Source organism: Neodiprion virginianus, chromosome 2, assembly GCF_021901495.1.
Source record: "Neodiprion virginianus isolate iyNeoVirg1 chromosome 2, iyNeoVirg1.1, whole genome shotgun sequence".
NCBI classification, from domain to species: Eukaryota; Metazoa; Arthropoda; class Insecta; order Hymenoptera; family Diprionidae; genus Neodiprion; species Neodiprion virginianus.
The window spans coordinates 17,054,658-17,073,046 of record NC_060878.1 but is presented as its reverse complement, the minus strand read 5'-3'; the positions used below and the strand labels follow the sequence as shown (position 1 = coordinate 17,073,046).

General features: G+C 33.2%; 4 protein-coding genes across 5 annotated transcripts in view; 2 read left to right on the top strand and 2 right to left on the bottom strand.

The window, feature by feature from the left end:
- LOC124299309 (uncharacterized) overlaps nt 1-18,389 on the bottom strand; it is a 68,207-nt gene that overhangs the window by 41,770 nt on the left and 8,048 nt on the right. The gene's annotated exons all lie outside the window — the stretch shown is intronic.
- On the top strand, nt 310-10,426 carry LOC124299290 (N(4)-(Beta-N-acetylglucosaminyl)-L-asparaginase-like). Its single transcript, XM_046752414.1, has 5 exons — nt 310-749; nt 1,293-1,449; nt 8,219-8,444; nt 8,577-8,884; nt 9,961-10,426. Exons 1-5 carry the CDS (start codon nt 551-553, stop codon nt 10,190-10,192), a joined length of 1,122 nt encoding a protein of 373 aa, XP_046608370.1. The 5' UTR covers nt 310-550; the 3' UTR covers nt 10,193-10,426.
- LOC124299306 (protein Dr1) lies at nt 11,858-14,123 on the top strand. The gene is made up of 2 exons (XM_046752444.1): nt 11,858-12,173; nt 13,362-14,123. Coding segments are annotated over exons 1-2 (513 nt in total). The 5' UTR covers nt 11,858-12,171; the 3' UTR covers nt 13,873-14,123.
- Nucleotides 13,222-17,920, bottom strand: LOC124299289 (protein SMG9). Of its 2 annotated transcripts, XM_046752412.1 has the most exons (10): nt 17,653-17,920; nt 17,021-17,249; nt 16,895-16,935; nt 15,689-15,875; nt 15,234-15,530; nt 15,002-15,146; nt 14,719-14,839; nt 14,480-14,591; nt 14,264-14,387; nt 13,222-13,547 (listed from the first exon to the last, which is right to left on the bottom strand). In XM_046752412.1, the coding sequence occupies exons 2-9, from the start codon at nt 17,176-17,178 to the stop codon at nt 14,309-14,311; spliced, it is 1,140 nt and encodes a 379-aa protein (XP_046608368.1). In that variant the 5' UTR covers nt 17,179-17,249; nt 17,653-17,920; the 3' UTR covers nt 13,222-13,547; nt 14,264-14,308. The 2 variants fall into 2 exon arrangements, with proteins under 2 accessions (XP_046608368.1, XP_046608369.1); XM_046752413.1 differs by lacking the exons at nt 16,895-16,935; nt 17,653-17,920 and having other exon boundaries at nt 17,021-17,109.

Below are 18,389 nucleotides of genomic sequence, written 5' to 3'. Positions count from 1 at the left end.
GAGATAACAACAAATAGAGTGGGTAAGTGAATGATACAGCCAGTCAGTGATAAAAAAGAAGACAAAAAATTAAGGTAGTACCCCTACTTACCTTTTTAGAAAATTGAATAAAGTTACAAATGAAAAATTGCAACATTAACGTAAGCAGTTTTGAATAGTCTATCATTCTGATTCTCTTCTGCGCATGTGTAAATGTATATGCAACAAGGATAGATGGAGGTATACTTCAATTTGCTTTCCCTTTTTATTCGCACAACCTTTGTACTATGCTAACCCCTGCATCTTGCCCACTCCATTTGTTATTATCTCTATGGTTATTCAACTTGATTGAACCACGGTCATCATTGGACAAACAGCATGTATTTTAAAACAGAGTACACAACTACATTCGTAATGTAGATTTGTAAATCGTGTCAAATAAGCCAATCAGAACTGACAATTGAATCGCAATTGTATGTTTATCATGTTTAATCCCTGTTCATCCTTATCCATACGGCATGTTTGTCGTGCTGAAAAAACAGTAACGGCAGAGGTGATGTGAATTCCTTGAATGTACCACACACGATTCGAGCAATTCCTTTTTGAAATACGATCGCATCGAGACATTTTCATAATGAGAATTTTGAATTTGTTTATTACAACACTAATAGTAGCTACGGGTTGCTTACCGGCGAATTCGATTCAAACATTTACTAAAACCACTCCACTCGTTGTAACAACATGGGATTACTGGAACGCCACAGACAAAGGTACAACCAGTGATGAAATTTCTTACTTGAATTTTACGTTATATTAAGACTTACTTATACTTGAATTTTGTGCTTTTTTATTCATTATTCGCTTCTAATTGTTTCAGAATAAAACTTTTCTCCAAATAGTGTAACAGCACTGTGAAATTCGACTTGAAATTTTACGTTTTACGTTTATCTTGACAAATGTAAATATGTTTGTGTTGTTGGTGAATATTAATAATTGGCATTCTAATCATTTACCTTCACATTATTGTAATTCATCGGTTTTAAGTTAGTTTCTACCCTTTTTTTGAGAAATCCCATATGACTCAGAAGTTTAATAAACATCTCTAACAAAGATTTGCTTTGTTGATTTTTGGGCTGCAACGATTATACTGCAATGATAAAATACTTTCAAGTTATATTTATCCTATAATACAGTATCAATATAATGCAATGCATCTTAACAAACAATAAACCGGACTTTCCTAGTGTCTTATCTTAAACTCTTATTAGGGGAAATATATCCATGAAATAACCATAATCTTACTTTATTTTCAGCATGGAATATTCTGTACACAAAAAAACGTAGCTCACTAGATGCTATAGAAATAGCATGCAGTTTGTGCGAGCAGCTTCAATGCCGGACGACTGTTGGATTTGGCGGGAGTCCCGACGAGATGGGTGAGACAACGTTGGACGCAATGATAATGGATGGGTGATTATGATATTTTGGTATAAATATTGATCATTAGCATATTATTCACTAATTTTAGAATGAATGAAAGTCTGAAACAAAAATTCGAAAAAGAGAGAAAATATTTAAAAAACGCCTAGCAAAATTATTGTATCAATGATGATGAATGTAAATAAAACTACATCCTTAGTATGTAGTTGAAATGATTCCAATCAAATTCGAATAACACTAGTTAATCCTCCACAGTAATCCTGGGTCTTTTGAGGTATAACCCAAATTTTATCCTTAAATATCTCCAAAATGCAAGAAGGGCTGAACCTGGCCCCACTCTTTAAAAAAAGTTATTGGTAGTAGGGAATCGAAAGCCAAGAGATGACCAAGTCTGGCAGTTTTTTGTTAACTAGTAGAGAGTGCAAATTGATTGTGTGCCCTGAAAGACTCAGGAGTTCCATGGTGTTAGTGTTTTGCAACAGTAAGTAAATTTTATTTGTTCAATTTTTACGACTATTTTCAAGTGTTTATCAATCAAGGTTTCTTGAGTTACTTACATAAATACGGTGTCATTTATGAAAATATTCTTCGAAATATAAGGTATAGCATATGGAGAGGAAACTGAAGAGCATATTTCCGATAGTCAGGATGCTAATGAAAGTTACCTCATACTCGAATGATTATGTAAATATACTTTTTCAAGCCGCGCAAATGAAACTATATTTTTCTGAAATGTCACTGTCTGAACTTAAAAACCTGACAGTATTTCTTCTTGATATTTATTTACTGCTATATTATTTACATGCCGCACTGTTCATTATGTAAATAGTTATTATACTTTAATAAACTATTTTAATATTAATTGCATAAAACCACACTCCCTCTTTTATATCCACATGGTAGCAGAGCGTGGTTTGTGGTTTAAATTTAAAGTAAAAGAATATACGCGCAACCAAGAAGATAAAGTGTTAATTTAACTAAAAATGGAAAGAACTGTGAAATAAGTGATGAAGCGCGAGTATAGATCAAATTCATTTTGAAGTAAAACACATGTTTTCGTGGATAAAACAGATAGTGAATCAAGAACACGAATTAAAAGTCAAAGATATTAAGTTAGAAAATTAAACAAGAAATCAAATTCGTCAAGTGTATTTGGAAAAAGCTAAGAAAGTTGTTATTCTGAAAATTTAATATACGAAAATATAAGTATAAGTGAATCGAAAATGGCTAAGCAAGTTAAGATGAAAGATATTATGATACCCATTTTTGACGGGGCAAATTATTCAAATTGGAAAATAAGAATAATGTTATTACTGGAATACAAAAGGTGTAAAGATCCAGCAGTTAGTAATATCACCAATAAGTTTAAAAATAAAGAAGAAGATTGGATAGAAATGGATTTAAAAGCAAGAACGCTAATAGTCAGCTCAATCTCTGATAAACAATTAGAATACGTTGGTGAATGCAAAACAGCATTAGAAATGATGACAAAATTTGATAAAATGTATACGACACAATCAACAGCACTGCAAATAATGTGCAGAGGAAAAATCGATGATATTAGATTGACAAATTACCAGTCAATAGAAGAATTTTTTGTAGAGTTTGCAAAATTAACAAATGAATTTAAAGCAGCTGGAGGAAAGATAGACGAATCAGAAAAAATGAGATATTTGATCAAAGCTTTGCCACCAAGCTACAGTTATATTGGCGACTTTCTTGATGTAATACCAGAAGAGCAAAGAACCGTTGATTACTTGAAGTCCAAAATAAAGGAGAAGAATTTGAATTCGAACAACACAAACAATAAAAGCAATGTCCGCACATTCGATGCAAAAACAAAAGATAAGTGCTACAACTGTAGTATACCAGGTCATCACAAGAAAGACTGTAAAAAGGGACAACACAACAACAGAGGCAGAGGTTCTCAAGTCAATCAAGGACAGCGAAGTCAACAGCGAGGCTATTACAGAGGTGGAAATCACCGAGGTCGAGGCAGAGGACAAAGTCAATCCAGAGAAGACTATTCCAGCAATTAACAGGGCAACTACTCATTGGAGACTTGGTCAACAGAGGTATGCAAACCAAAAAGAGCGGACTACAACGTCAACAGAGAAAAACTTAGATATTATAAAATGAGGCAGGTAAATCATGTAACAAGTTTCAACGAAAATTATACCGAAATAAGTTGGTTACTAGATAGCGGTTGTACAGACCATATTATAAAAAATGATAAATTCTTTTATGATTATGTGGATTTGAAAATTCCAATTGTTGTTAAAATGCTAGATGGAAAAAATTTGAAAGCTACAAAAATTGGAAATATTAAAATTTTTCTAAAAAATTATTATAATCAGGTACAAATTGATTTAAAGAATGTACATTACGTTGAAGGCATAAGACAAAATTTATTAAGTTTTTCTAAGATAACAACAAATTATACAATACTAGCTAAAAATGAAAGTGCCAAAATTTATAATGAATCAAGACAGTTAGTAGCTGTTGCAAACAAAGTAGATAATTTATACACTTTGAAAAGTTTTATTTCAAAAGGAAAAAATAATACAACGTATGTAAATTCCATAAAAATTACTAATGAAGGGAAATGGCATAGAGCATTAGGTCATGTAAATTTTCAATATTTAAACAAATTAGTGAAGGAAAAATTAGTTGATGGATTACCGAATAAAATCGAAAGCACTGATATGAAATGTGCAAATTGTATAGAGAGCAAAATGCCTAATGTACCATTTGAAAATAACAGAACAAAAACTAGTGAAATCCTAGAACTAATTCATACAGATCTAAATGGTCCACATAGCACGATTGGCTACGGTGGAAAAAAATATTTTTTAACATTTGTAGATGATTATAGCAAATGCACAAGAATCTTTTACATCAAAAATAAATCAGAAACAGCGAGTTGTCTAAAAGAATTCGTAAATTTGGTAGAAAATAAATTTAATAAAAAAATAAAGAAATTACGCTGTGATAATGGCGAAGAATACTTAAATCGCGAAATTTATGATTTTGTTAAATCCAAAGGAATTGAATTGTTACCATGTCCACCCTACGTCCATGAATTAAATGGAGTAGCGGAAAGATATAATAGATCTGCAATGGACATAGGTAGATGTCTAATGCGAGAAGCCAAAATACATAGAAGGTATTGGCCAGAAATTATGAAAACAGTAGCATATTTAAAAAATCGTACAATTGCAAATACGGAGGAGAATAAAACTCCCTATGAAATATTTAAAAAGAATAAATCAAATGTAACAAATTTGAAAATTTATGGATGTCGAGTTTTTGTTAGAATTCCGGAAGCTTTAAGAAAAAGTAAATGGGACGACAAAGCACAATTAGGCGTACTAGTAGGATATATTGAAAATGGATATAGAGTTCTAGTAAATAATACAGTAATCAATGCTAGATATATACAAATTGTTGAAGAAAATACTAAAATAATATGTTTGGAAACACTTGATGAAGAAAGCGATAACGATTCGGAAAATAGCGAATCTAAAACCTCAGATCAGGAAGCGTTTGGAATCAATGAAAATGATTCAAATGAAAACAATCTCTTACTTTCTACTCATCCTCTCGAGGAAAGTAGAAGTTATAGAACTAGAATTAATTCAAATCAAAATGATATTGAAAGTGAAAATGATAAAAATGCAACAGTAAAAAGAACATCACACAGAAATAAAAGTCCTATAAACAGATACGGAAATACTGTATCACATTTTATTTATGTTCATTATGTTGATGCAAATGTACCAAATACTTTCGAGGAGGCGTTAAACTCCAGTGATAGTAAAAAATGGAAAATAGCAATGGATTCTGAAATAGATAGTTTAAAGAAAAATAATACATGGAAAATTGTTGAAAGACCAAAAGATAAAAAAGTAATTGATGTCAAATGGGTCTATAAAAGGAAAGATAATAATGTTTATAAAGCAAGATTAGTTGCAAGAGGATTCTAACAAAGGGAATACACTGAAAATGTTAATTCACCAGTAGGTCGAATGCAAACATTGAAAATTTTATTGTCATACAGCTGCAAAAATAATCTATTTATTGAACAAATGGATGTTGAAACAGCCTTTTTAAATGGCGATGTAAAATCAGAAGTGTATATAAACGAACCAAAAGGTTACGAAACAGGGGACAATAAAGTTTGTAAATTGCAAAAGGCACTCTATGGTCTAAAAGAAAGTCCAAGAGCTTGGTATGACTGTTTCAATAAGTTTGTCGAAAAATTAAATTTTGTAAGAAGTAATTATGATTACTGTTTATATGTGAAAAATACAAGCAAAGATCCAATATATATATTAGTATTTGTAGATGATCTTTTGATCTGTTGCAAAGATAAAAAAGAAATAAATAAAGTTAAAGCTAGTCTAATGGAAAAATTTGTAATGGAAGATTTAGGAAAGATTAAAAATTATATCGGAATAATCATTGATTATAACAAAGATAAGGGTAAAATGACTTTAAGTCAAGGAACATATATTGAATCATTGGCTGTAAAATACAATTTAGAAAATTCTAAGTTATACGATACTCCAATGGAGACAAATCTTAAATTAGAACAAGCAAATGAAATCAATGAAAATATAAAATATAGAAATTTAATCGGCGAATTATTGTATATCAGCACAGGCACAAGGCCAGATATAGCTTTCAGTGTAAACTATTTGAGTTAATATCAAAGTTGTTTCGACCAAACACATTTCAAATATGCAATGAGAATTCTAAAGTATTTGTATAAGACCAAAGGTTTAAAACTAACATATTACAATAATATAAATTGTGAAATATTAGATTGCATGGTAGATTCTGATTACGCAGGAGATAATGTAGATAGAAAATCTACAACGGGTTTTGTAATAAGATTATATGGAAACTTGATTTTCTGGAAAACTCATAAACAGAGTACAGTAACAAAATGTTCAACTTTTGCAGAATATACTGCTGTGTCAGAAGCAACAACAGAAATATTGTTCGTTAGAAATTTGCTAAGCAAAATGTTTAATGTAAAGTTTGATAAACCGATAAAAATATATGAAGATAATTCAGGCGCAATCGCGATAGCAAAGTTTGGAAATTTTACAAAAAACTCAAAGCACATTGAGGTGCAATATCATTATATAAATAAAATTATGAAAATGGAGTAATTGACATTGTAAAAATAGAGTCAAATTCAAATATAGCGGATATGCTAACTAAGAGTCTAGATAAGATAAAATTTATTAAGAATCGAGAAGAACTCAGAGTGATTTAAAAGTTCCAAAGTAATGCTAATTATGTTAGAATCAAGATTATAAATTTAAGGAGGCGTGTTGTAATATATAGACAAATTCATAATCTTGATTAATGGCCAGAATGAAACTTGACGAGCCATCAATTGGCCAGCGATAGTTTTGCGTAGCGAGACGAGCTCGCGCGGGACCGTACGCGCCAAGATTCTTCTAACCCTCTCTACTCCTGGACTCCTTGTTAATAGGACATGCCGCACTGTTCATTATGTAAATAGTTATTATACTTTAATAAACTACTTTAATATTAATTGCATAAAACCACACTCCCTCTTTTATATCCACAACTGCAGATATATATTTTTTTTAACGAAATTCATTTCTTGTTTTTGGCAGTTATAGTGTGAATTCCGATTATTATTGAAAAAGTCTTCATACATTTCATTCTAAAAACAATTGGAACATACAGTAGACACTAGGGAGTATCCATGAACTTTTTCAGATGTTTAAAAAACCTGTAACGTACAGAAAAATAGGACAGGACATAAAAGACTAGTGGTTCGACGGAAGCAGTAAAAAACGGGTTCCGTGGAGGATTAAGATATCAACAATTCGAGAAAAGGTTTTACACTTGGAATGTTCAAAACGGTTAAACTATAGTGTTTTTGATCTGATTGTAAAGGTTTTAGGTTCATTTTGCTCATTGATCAGATTCCCACAGATTATGTGGAAAATATTAAAGAAATCTTAATTTATTACTTACATTACAGTAATAATCTGTAAATGTAAGTGTGATGAACGTTTGTCGTACCATATGAACCAAAATCTCTGAATCTATTCTGAAAATACGTTGTAACTACACATAAACAAAGCGCAAAAATATTAGAATCGAATCAAGAGTACCACAGTTCAATGATTTCGAACATTCTAATTAATAAACCTTTCTCAAATCATTGATATCTTTGCTGGTCTTATTCGAGTATGCTCAGAACTATTTTTCTTATATAATAGGAATATTGTTTCATTCATGATCATCATCTTATTGCCTCAAATAACACTGCTGAAGATTTTTTAAATGATTTTTTATCTCTTCCTAACTTTCGACGGTGATAGTACAGCCCATTCGTCCGTAAGAGTAAGAGTATAATTGTATTAAATGTAACTTATTCTGACTACTATCAAAGCCTATGCACCATTGATGTGAAAATACCATAGTCAGTGCAATTCTACATGTAGTACTGAATACGAAGGTGAAAAAGAAACTTTGTTTTGTGCAATGATAACGCCAAAGAATGTATTGAATTACCATTTATTGTAGGCTTTATTCTCGCTAGGAACAAAAAAGTTTTTGTATATTGTTGTTTGGGATTAGATGTAGCATTTTGATGAATGTGGTATTTTAGCATTACTGATATGTAGACCTTGATAATGGTAAAAAAGAGTGAAATTTTACTCTGACGATACAGATTGAGTATAGTATCCTTTTAAATCAGGAGAATTTGACTCTTAACCTCAGTGTTCCACTTGTCTGCTTCTAGCGTCAAAATGGATGTCGGTGCGGTTGGTGGCCTGCGAAGAATAAAAAATGCTATTTCAGTCGCTCGTAAAGTTCTAGATCATACAGAACATACTTTATTATCAGGTAAACTGGCCACTGACTTTGCAGTCAAAATGGGCTTTATTGAAGAAGACCTACAAACACCTGAGTCTAAGAATATGTGGTTGAAATGGAAGGCCAACAACTGTCAGCCAAACTTTTGGAAGGTTTGTTGGAAGAGCTATTCAGTAACTACAATAATGTGATATTACACAATTTGAGAAAAAGCAGTAATGATACAGCATTTTTCTATTAAACCTGACATCAATACTCAAAAAATTACTTTCATTTTATTTCAGAATGTTTCACCAGATCCTAAGCACTATTGTGGCCCATATAAGTTGACACCGAATGAAATTGGAAGCAGCAGCCAGCCGAAAAAGTCGAATGAAGCTATCGACGAAAGTAACCATGACACTATTGGTATGATTGCAATTGATATCAATGGAAACATTGCTGCTGGTACATCTACAAATGGAGCGAAAAACAAGATTCCTGGGCGCATTGGAGACTCTCCGATTCCAGGGGCTGGTTCTTATGCTGACCAAGAAGTTGGGGCTGCCGCTGGGACAGGAGACGGAGATGTTATGATGCGCTTTCTTCCCAGGTTGGGGACATATATACCTTAAAAGAAAATAATATTCAAAAGGCTCTTGTCACGAAATGGAATATTTGATTAACTCAGTTTTGATATAACAGCTGAGAGTATTTTATAATAGAATTTCTGAAAATTAGAGATTCACGTAATTATATCTCGCGGAGCTGAAGTCAAAAAAGAAAAAGTCGTCCTCGTAGTGTACCTTACTGAAAATGTCCGTGTCTTAAATCATATAATGTTGTGACCGAAATCGACGTGTAATTAATACATGATCTACACTTGCCTATATGATTTTTGATCTAGTATAGCTGATAATTCGCGTTTTTGTGATTCATTACGTGATTTTTTATATATTTTACTCGCATTTACCAGATAAAACATGTAATAAATTAAATGTTGATTTCGGTCATAACATCTTATGGTTTATCACATAAACATTTTCGGCAGGTTACCCATTACATCATATATCTTAACTTTCGGAAATTTAGTGAGAATATTCTATAATCACGCGACTTTGGTGTAAACTAATGACATCTACAAATATGAACGGAATTATATACTTTAGAGTGAAGTATACTTTTTTTTTTCTCAAAATTATTCCAAACCCTGCGAAAAACAACTTAAAAGTTATAGGTTGAAAAATTAAATTGTTTGGATATTGTTCGTTTTCTATGAAATCGCATGATTGTTAAATACTCCCAAGACATTTCAGAAGTTGTTGATGCATGGATGAAGTGGGTATGCTATAACAACCACTTTTTTTCCTTTTGGTCTTAATGAATGTTACTGTAAAGTATCAATAATCTGTTGTAATAAAGGTGGGTGTGAATTGATCAAATCAAAACATTTTATTTTGACACAATAGCTCTTTTCTATATTACTTTTTCAGAGGTGTATATGTCCCTTTGAGAAACGTAGACATTTGTTCTGCAGATGATTCGTGTAATATTATTGTTATTGATCAGACGAGAATTCAATACAAGCATTGCTTGTCTTGATGCAATTCATTCTGTTGTTTGATTACTTTATTTAATCATGATAGTTTTAATCTGCGCCTTGGTTCATGAATTACTTCCGTTTTTCAGCTTCCTAGCAGTGGAAGAAATGCGCCGCGGAGCGGCTCCAAGCCATGCTGCTGAGACAGCAGTTCGTCGCATAGCTCAGCATTATCCAAAATTCGTTGGTGGAGTTATTGCTCTTAATAAGGATGGCGCGTACGGAGCCGCCTGCAATGGGATGGAAAAATTTCCATTTTACGCGAGTAATCCTCTTCTCGGTGAACCCACTTTGAATCACGTTCGATGTATTGAGATCTGATTCACTTATGCTCCATGCCTATATTAGCCTTGCAATACTGCTTTTTCTACGGACAAAAAGAAAAATATTGCGATGCATGCAAATAATAGAATGTCACTGAATTCGGAACTTTTGCGATAAATTACTGATTTTCTAATATTCAAAGTGTTTCTATGCAAAGGTTTTTGATATAATTTTCCTAATAACAAGTACTGTAAGAATCTGATAATAATAAAGTTGGTGAACAAATGGCAACGTTTTGTTTCTTGATAAGTATAATGAAATGAGCGAAGGTAGAACAACCGGATTTTACTTGTGAGACGGAAACTAAGGCTCAATCGGAGCTAATTTTTCAGCACAATTACCAGAAAGTTGTCATGAACTAAAAAATGCAAAAAAAAGGTAACTGTTTTGATTTTTGCAAAAATTGTGACTGATTCTAGTCAATACTAGAACTACTTATTGTATGTATACGTGTATGTATCTCAATTCTCAGGACATCAGATGCTGTAGTTGCAGGCAAAAAATGTAGTATTTATTTTTATCTTTTAACGATCGGGCTAACGATTTCTCGACCACCCCATGCCTGAATTTTATATTTTTTGGGGGGGGGTCAGAGGAAAGGGCAAGCTTGGGGTTTTTGATTAACCAATCAACGCGATTTTTTTTAAAAAGGCCTGTATTTCGGGTTAAAAAATGCCGATAAATAGAATTCCAATAAGAAAAAGGATATTGGCTACGGACGATGGAAATATAATTTCTGACTTTTGAGCTTTATTTATGTATCTCTTTAGCATTAATGGAATTCATTTATTTTAGTAATATATAGGTAGTAAATTTATTAGTATCAGTGATCAAACACATTATAAAACCTTGGAAAGTAAAAAATAAATCGGCACAATAAAATTCGTTACTTACAAATAGGCGACTTGAAACATTAGTAACAATTTGAAGCAAGCGCAAAAGTGAATCTGTGATTAGTTCGCTTGTGACTTGAACTTTACCCACCGTACAAGTACTTCACCATTTTTATTAATTCACTAACTTTTTTCTTAGTATTAGGCACTAGGCTTTACCGTTTACCGCACTTTTGTTTTATTTTACCGTCGCCATCGAACAATATTCGCGTGAAGCTGGTTAGTTTTAGATTTGAATTACCCGCTTCGAAACGGACCCGTCAAAATTGCAAATGGCGCTGATCAATTGGGTCCACTGAGGGCACTCCAAGCCCCATCCTATATAACGCAGCGTGACTGTCTTGAAGCCTGTGTTTCTCAATTTGTGCACTAAAGATCGGAGCGCTGCAATCTCCGAGGCCGGTGTATGCGTACTAAGTAGGCCTCTCCCTCACTAGCGCTAGCGGCGAAAATTCACAACATCGGCTTCATTTTCGAGCACGGTTTTACAACCGGAGTGCCCAGACCTGCTATAAGGCCGTGATATGGTATAAAGACTTATAACCCTGGGTTTTTTTTCGTAACAGTTTGCAGGATCTGGCCGGGTTTGGGGGTATTAGCAGTTTCGCGTATTACGAACCAAGTAGCTGACCACGTCGGCAAAAGGTGTTCTTCATAACCAATAACTATCGCGGGCAAAACGTTAGAAACGTGCCGTTGTCATCGTGAAACTGAAAATAGTTCTAATCTACCTCAGAATCTTTTAACAGTTTTGAATTAACCTCTTGTGTGATGCCAACTAGCGGAACGTTTCCATTGGTTTGTCCGAAAAGCTGCGCTGTAGCATGCGCTGTAGGACACCTGACTCTTTACACAAACTGTGGTTGTTTGGCGTTTAAAAATCCGAATTGCTTAATTGGTTTCATTTACAATCTCAGAACATAATCCGAATCCAATTGATATAAACTTTACACCGTACTTAATAACTTGCGAAAACTAATGATGGCGCTGTATTTTTATTTATGATGTCCCAAGATGTATTATCGGTGAATTTGTGTTGAGCAACCGTGGTATGATAACCTCCAGATCTACGTAACTAGTCATATGTGCGTGTTTCATAAATAAAGTATCCCATGCTAAATCATCAATAACGTTCCACGTTCACTTAATTAGTGGTTTTTTTTTTCACCAAACAAGAAAATATATTCGCTTAACTACTGACATATTATTACATCGGAATGTTATTTTTTTCATCGTGATATGAAGGGAATTCATTTGAACAGATTAAATAAGCTTTCGATTTTTATAATGACCACCTCTCGAAATTCGTTGATTACTTTTTGCGTTTTATTCGAGCAGTTACGTTTCATTTCATTTTTAACATTCAAGCACTTACATTTGATGTGTTTTTTTTCTACTTTCTCCTTCACTACCAGCAATGACTGTAATCGTTGAAACGTTGTAACAGCTTGCAGATGATATTTTGGGTAAAAATTTATTGACGGTTAAATGCTAGTCATTCATTTATTGGTTGAATTTATTGTAAAACCAATTTGTTGCTTTTGTTATTTATTCGCCTGGTATGCTTAAACAACAAAGATTAGAGAGAAATAATTACAACAAAAGTGAGAGGCAACTTGAATTGTTAGCAATATATTTAGACATTTCTTACATTTCTTTTCCTGTTCATAGTTCTACAAACCATAGAGTTCCTTTAACTGACGAGCTGCAAATCTAATTTCATTTGCAATAGTTCAATCGATCATTTACTTGTTACTTCCGCATTCATTTTACTCAGAAACTACAAATTAAAAAAAGTGTACAAGTTTGATTTTTATTGATTTTTGATTGTTCGATTAATTCAGTCGACTGTCCGCATCTGATGTATTGTTTCATTGTGTCGAAATGATGTGAACTCTACTCCTGTTCAGTGAAGAAGAATATTTATCACCACTATCCTGTAACATCATAACAATTCTTGTAATCTAGTTGACAAAGTAATGTGGCCAAAAGATTTTAATCCTACTTGTTACCTAAAGGTTTAGCTGTTATCGACTTTGTATATTTGCAATGTAAGCAGTGCCGTCAAATGAATACATATTATTTACATCTAAAATGACTCTTATTTTAGATTACAAGACGAGAAACGATACATTTCTGAAAACATTTGTTTATTGTCGGTGTTCATCTCACTTGTCGAATAAAGGTATATTGTTTCTTGGCACACACTTTCAAAGCATTTCTTTAATAGGTTTGCTAAAGTTATTGAACGTTGTTTGATCCTCGATTTTCAGGGTTCCAATGGCCTCGGCAACAGTGACTCCAGCTGAAGACGATGAGCTGACTTTACCTCGAGCGTCGATAAATAAAATGATAAAAGAAATCCTACCCCATATACGAGTAGCAAACGAGTCGAGGGAGTTAATATTGAACTGCTGTACTGAGTTCATACATTTATTATCCTCTGAAGCGAACGATATCTGCAACCAACAGCAGAAGAAAACAATTAATGCTGAGCACATATTACAAGCATTGGAAAAGTTGGGGTTTGGAGATTATAGCGCCGAAGCTGAAGCTGTATTGCGAGATTGTAAGGCTGTGGCAGCGAAGCGAAGACGCCAAAGTACAAGGCTCGAAAATCTTGGAATTCCAGAAGAGGAACTTCTTCGACAACAACAGGAGCTCTTCGCAAAAGCACGCGAGGAACAAGCCGTTGCTGAACAACAGCAGTGGCAACAGTTGCAAGCCGTTGCCCAAATGGCTTCTATGCAACAGCCGGATAGTGAGCAGGAAGATTACTCCTAAATTATTACCATTAAAATAGACAATGCAAGTCTAATGAGTAAATTGATTGGTTCCTCTACTTATGAATCGATTTTTCCAATAAAAGTGAACAGCGTAAATGAGAAATTCACTTCTTATTGTCTTAACGGTTTATCTTTGATGATTTATCTATGTAAATTGCGTAAGAAAAAAAAAAGAGAAGAAATGAAGAAGAAAATAATTCCGAGTATCCTAGAATACGTTACCACCATTATTTATGAATAAATGTGAATGATGTGATAGAATAAAGAAGTGAACCTAATTATACCTATTTTCTTTGGATAATTTAATCGAACCACACCTTTGAAGTGTTTTTTTTTTTTGTAAACGTTTCTATTGAATATTTATGAAATTTAAAATTTTTTGTTCCTACCTTTGTGAAAGATTACATTCATTCCACTTTGCCAAATTGTTGTTTTCACGGCATTAATCTCCCATATTCAGAAAACAAATGACTTTTCTTTATCGTATCCATAATTTTGGAAGCATAATGGTACCTGTAATTAGTAAATAAAGATATGAGATCAATGTCTATTCTTCACCTTCAGTGTCTGCTATATAACTCGGAGTATCTCAAATTAGTACTAACCAATTTTTTTCAGTCAATACAGTTGAAGTCATGTTGTTACGTGATATACCATGTATTCTCATACGCAATTTTTCTGATATTTTTTCTGCACTATCATGAACGATTGTCTCATCTGAAACAATTGATTAAGTAAAATCACTTCGCCGATTCAAAGTTATTGAAGTCAGGAAACTGTGTACAACACTCATACAAAATGTAGATACGAGTCGTTTCTGCTTTCATCTGAATTGGATTTTTACCTTCGTTTGTAATTTCTGGTATAACGAATAAATTTAGTTGTCCATCAACGACGGATGAAGCCATATTTAATCCACTGTGTGTCAGCAGTCTAGAGTTTATAAATACTTTGTTATAAAAGTCCTGGAAATTGAGAACTAAGGTTTATTATGCGTGAGAAATGTTTTTGGAAATGATATTTTTCTGATAAGACATAATCCTCTAGTTCCTGGAAATACAAGCTCTAATTTGAGAGGTTTTATCTAAAAAAAAATCCGTTACTACTTGTTACTAAATCTATCTTACTTTCATCATGTTCATAGAATCAGGCATGAAATCTTGTAACTCAGCTTTATTGTGCAGAAAGAGGATGTGTGGATAATATTCGACAAAGTCTTGATCCATAGCAGACGCCGAAGAAGGTTTCAGCATTTCGGCAGTTTGAATGAATCTGAAGTATAGCGAACAAAGCAAACCAGTAAAATAAAGTACTTAATTAATTTGGATCAGATAAATTCAGCTGTTAGAAAGTAGATACCTGATTAAATTGGGATCTACAAACCAGTCCTGAATGAATATTACAACGTGACAAACAGACAGCAGAAACGATGTTAACTGTAAGGATTGCAGTTCCACGTTATTTTCTATGTTTGCAAAATCGTTGTTATTTTTCTTTTGCTCGTATAATCCAGAGTGATCAATTGCCACCCCAGATAATATAGGCTGAGTGTCCAAGTAGATAACTCGGTTTTTAGTCACATAGAAATCTACGCCAGACGTACAATTCGAGCCACTTTCGTGATGCGACAACGTTTGTGTTGGAAAAACATCAGACCTGAAAATAAGTAGTACGTGATTAATCAGTGAGAAGCAAACGTTCTATGCATTATAATCTTGTTCATTAATGTCTATATATTGAAATGGTAAGAAGCTATCGATCTCTACAAAGTCTTCTCTCAGTAACAAAAACTCATTAAACGTGTTCTACGTTACATGTAATTGGCGGTCAACAATGACATTATTGTCGACTTTCCTACTCCTCTGGTTCCGACACATCCAACAACCAGAAAATCCTGTTGATCGTATAAAAAATCCAAAGGACTTTCCAAAAGTTGCATTCCTTCATCCATGAACTTAACGGTGTGTGTCATTTCAAGACGGGTGGGAAGTGCCGGCCGAGCTGAACAAATTGTATCAACTAATGAATAAACCGTTTTATGGGAGTATAAATGAGATGGCTGAAAAAGTGAGTGAATTTTGGGAATTTATACTTCAACAACAAATTATTCAGTTTATTGGCCTTTGTTTTATTCGAAAGTATGTAGATGGCGCTTCATTTGCATCTTTTTTTATTAGAATCAATCGATGGAAAGTATTGTTATTGACAATAACGTCAACTATTTCGCATGGTGACTTGGTTTGCAGTGTTCACAATTATCTCAACAAACGGCTCCACTAATTTACCTCAATATTGAAGACAGTATTCTTGGATAGTTGATCTTTCTTCTGGTTGAGTGCGGTTTGCAAATTTGAAATAAATAAACCGAGCCGTATGAGATGGAGGTATCATGGTCACGGTCAAACATGTCACCAAACGATACCATTGACATTATTATCAATAACAATGCTTTCTATTGATTGATTCTAATAAAAAAAATATATCAATGAAGCTTACTTTACATACTGTTAAAAAGAGCAATTGACGATTGCATGAATAACGAATTAAATTGTTTTCTAAGACAAGAACAAAATGAAAAAAACCGACGAAATAAGGCAAAAAATAAATTGCTTAAAAATAATACATCAATACGCAACTGCTCTCTTGTTGAAGTCAGCGACTAACTGTTTTTACAGTAATGAGTGTTGTCTCAGTAACCGTATAAATCGATTCGTAAAAAGAATATTGATCGTCTAGTACAGGGTGTTTAAGGGATGCGAGTGTAACTTTGGTACAATACTAAATTATAATATAATAATAAAACAAACCCTAATCAGGTTTAGTTGAATAATTGGTTGTCAAAATATAAATTTTCAAAATTAACCCATTTTTTTTAGCCATACTGATATTTACACATGCGGAAATTGATTCTGAGACAGCCAATTTTTCTCTCCAGCCAGTTATGTTGGTTGTCTCTAAATCAATTTCTGCATGTCAACCTGCTTAGGCGGTACGTTTTTGATGATTAAACAAATACTCACTATCTGCCAATTTAGATGAAGTATTAGATTCAGTATCTTTTCTAAAATAAATACAAGTTAGTAATATCTTTGTACAGATTTAATTTTATAATTGCCAAATTCCTTGCAAGAATTAATTACACATACTTGCTGCCATTTCGTTGACTCGGAGACACTGCACGGCTTTCTCCTTCTCGGGTTTTTAATATAAATGTTGGACGATCGATAACTTTGATCAGTGCCCTATTTTCACCGTCCTTATTATCCATATCTTTTGAAGCAGAAAGTGTTTTACGGGAACTCATGTTTGCAATAAGTTTTTAAATGCCAATCTCACCACGGTTTCACCTGATTGCAAAACGTGAGGATGACAAGGCTGAAAAGAAATTAGCATCAAATTTGTTATTCGAAGAGACTATTTGATTGGTTAGGTTAAAAAATATTTGTACAACCACCTGTACAATTAGTCATATGGGCATGTGATAGCTATTTGTACGGCTTCAGGTAAATATTATGAATTTAATTGATTTCATTACATGAATATCAATCAATCAATCAGTCAATATTTAATAATGTCCATGACAGTATTGGACAATTTTGAATTACCTGTCTCAAACAAGTTCAATAACATATAGTCACACCGCTGTGACGAAAATTAATATGTAATTTCTTTATGAAACTTTTCTACCAATATCTACGTGTATATATAATCTCAGGCTGTTTTTGATAAATATTCTCGGTCCGATTAATAATTTAAATATTTCGTTACTATAACTGACAATTACGGCAGACTAAATTCTGGAGCGCTTTGACGAGTTGATTTTTACACATAGGTTGACATTTACGACAGTGTTTAATGTTTTGAGGTTATACTAATTTTCCCCTCTTGTTAATAATCTTGCTTTTCTCCTTTTGAAAAGGAAACTTTTGCTCGCTATATAACCCATACACGAATTACTTGTTAAAAATTAAATACCGTAATTAGCAATTCTCACAATTTTACACGTATTTTGACATGTGAAATGTGAAACCCATAGAAATATTACAACAATAGCACGGAGACACTAAACCGTAAATAATAGACAGAGTAGAGACAAGAAAAGCCAGCCGAATATGTAATTTGGGATTAAAAAGAGAAAGAAGATGAAAGAAGAACCAATTACCATGCACAATTGTTTCGAGGCCCGAAGAACGGCTGTTAATATGTTTTATACATTATTAAATCAAAGAGCAAAATATTATAATTGTTGTTATATACATATAATGATTTATTACAGATTTGCGGACATTGTTGCAGCGTTGTCGCAGTAACAATATCAAGCTGCGTTCACAAATATCGCTCAAGTGGGGCTTATTGGGTTTTTTGAACACGTAGTGGGTATGCTGGAAATAGAAGTTGATGCTCGAATTTTAAGAACACCGTATACATGGTGCATGCGATGTGGGTATGTTTCCAGACTAACCTATAATAAGCAAATTTATTTTTGTTTGCACCCAGTTCTTTCGAGCAAAGCTT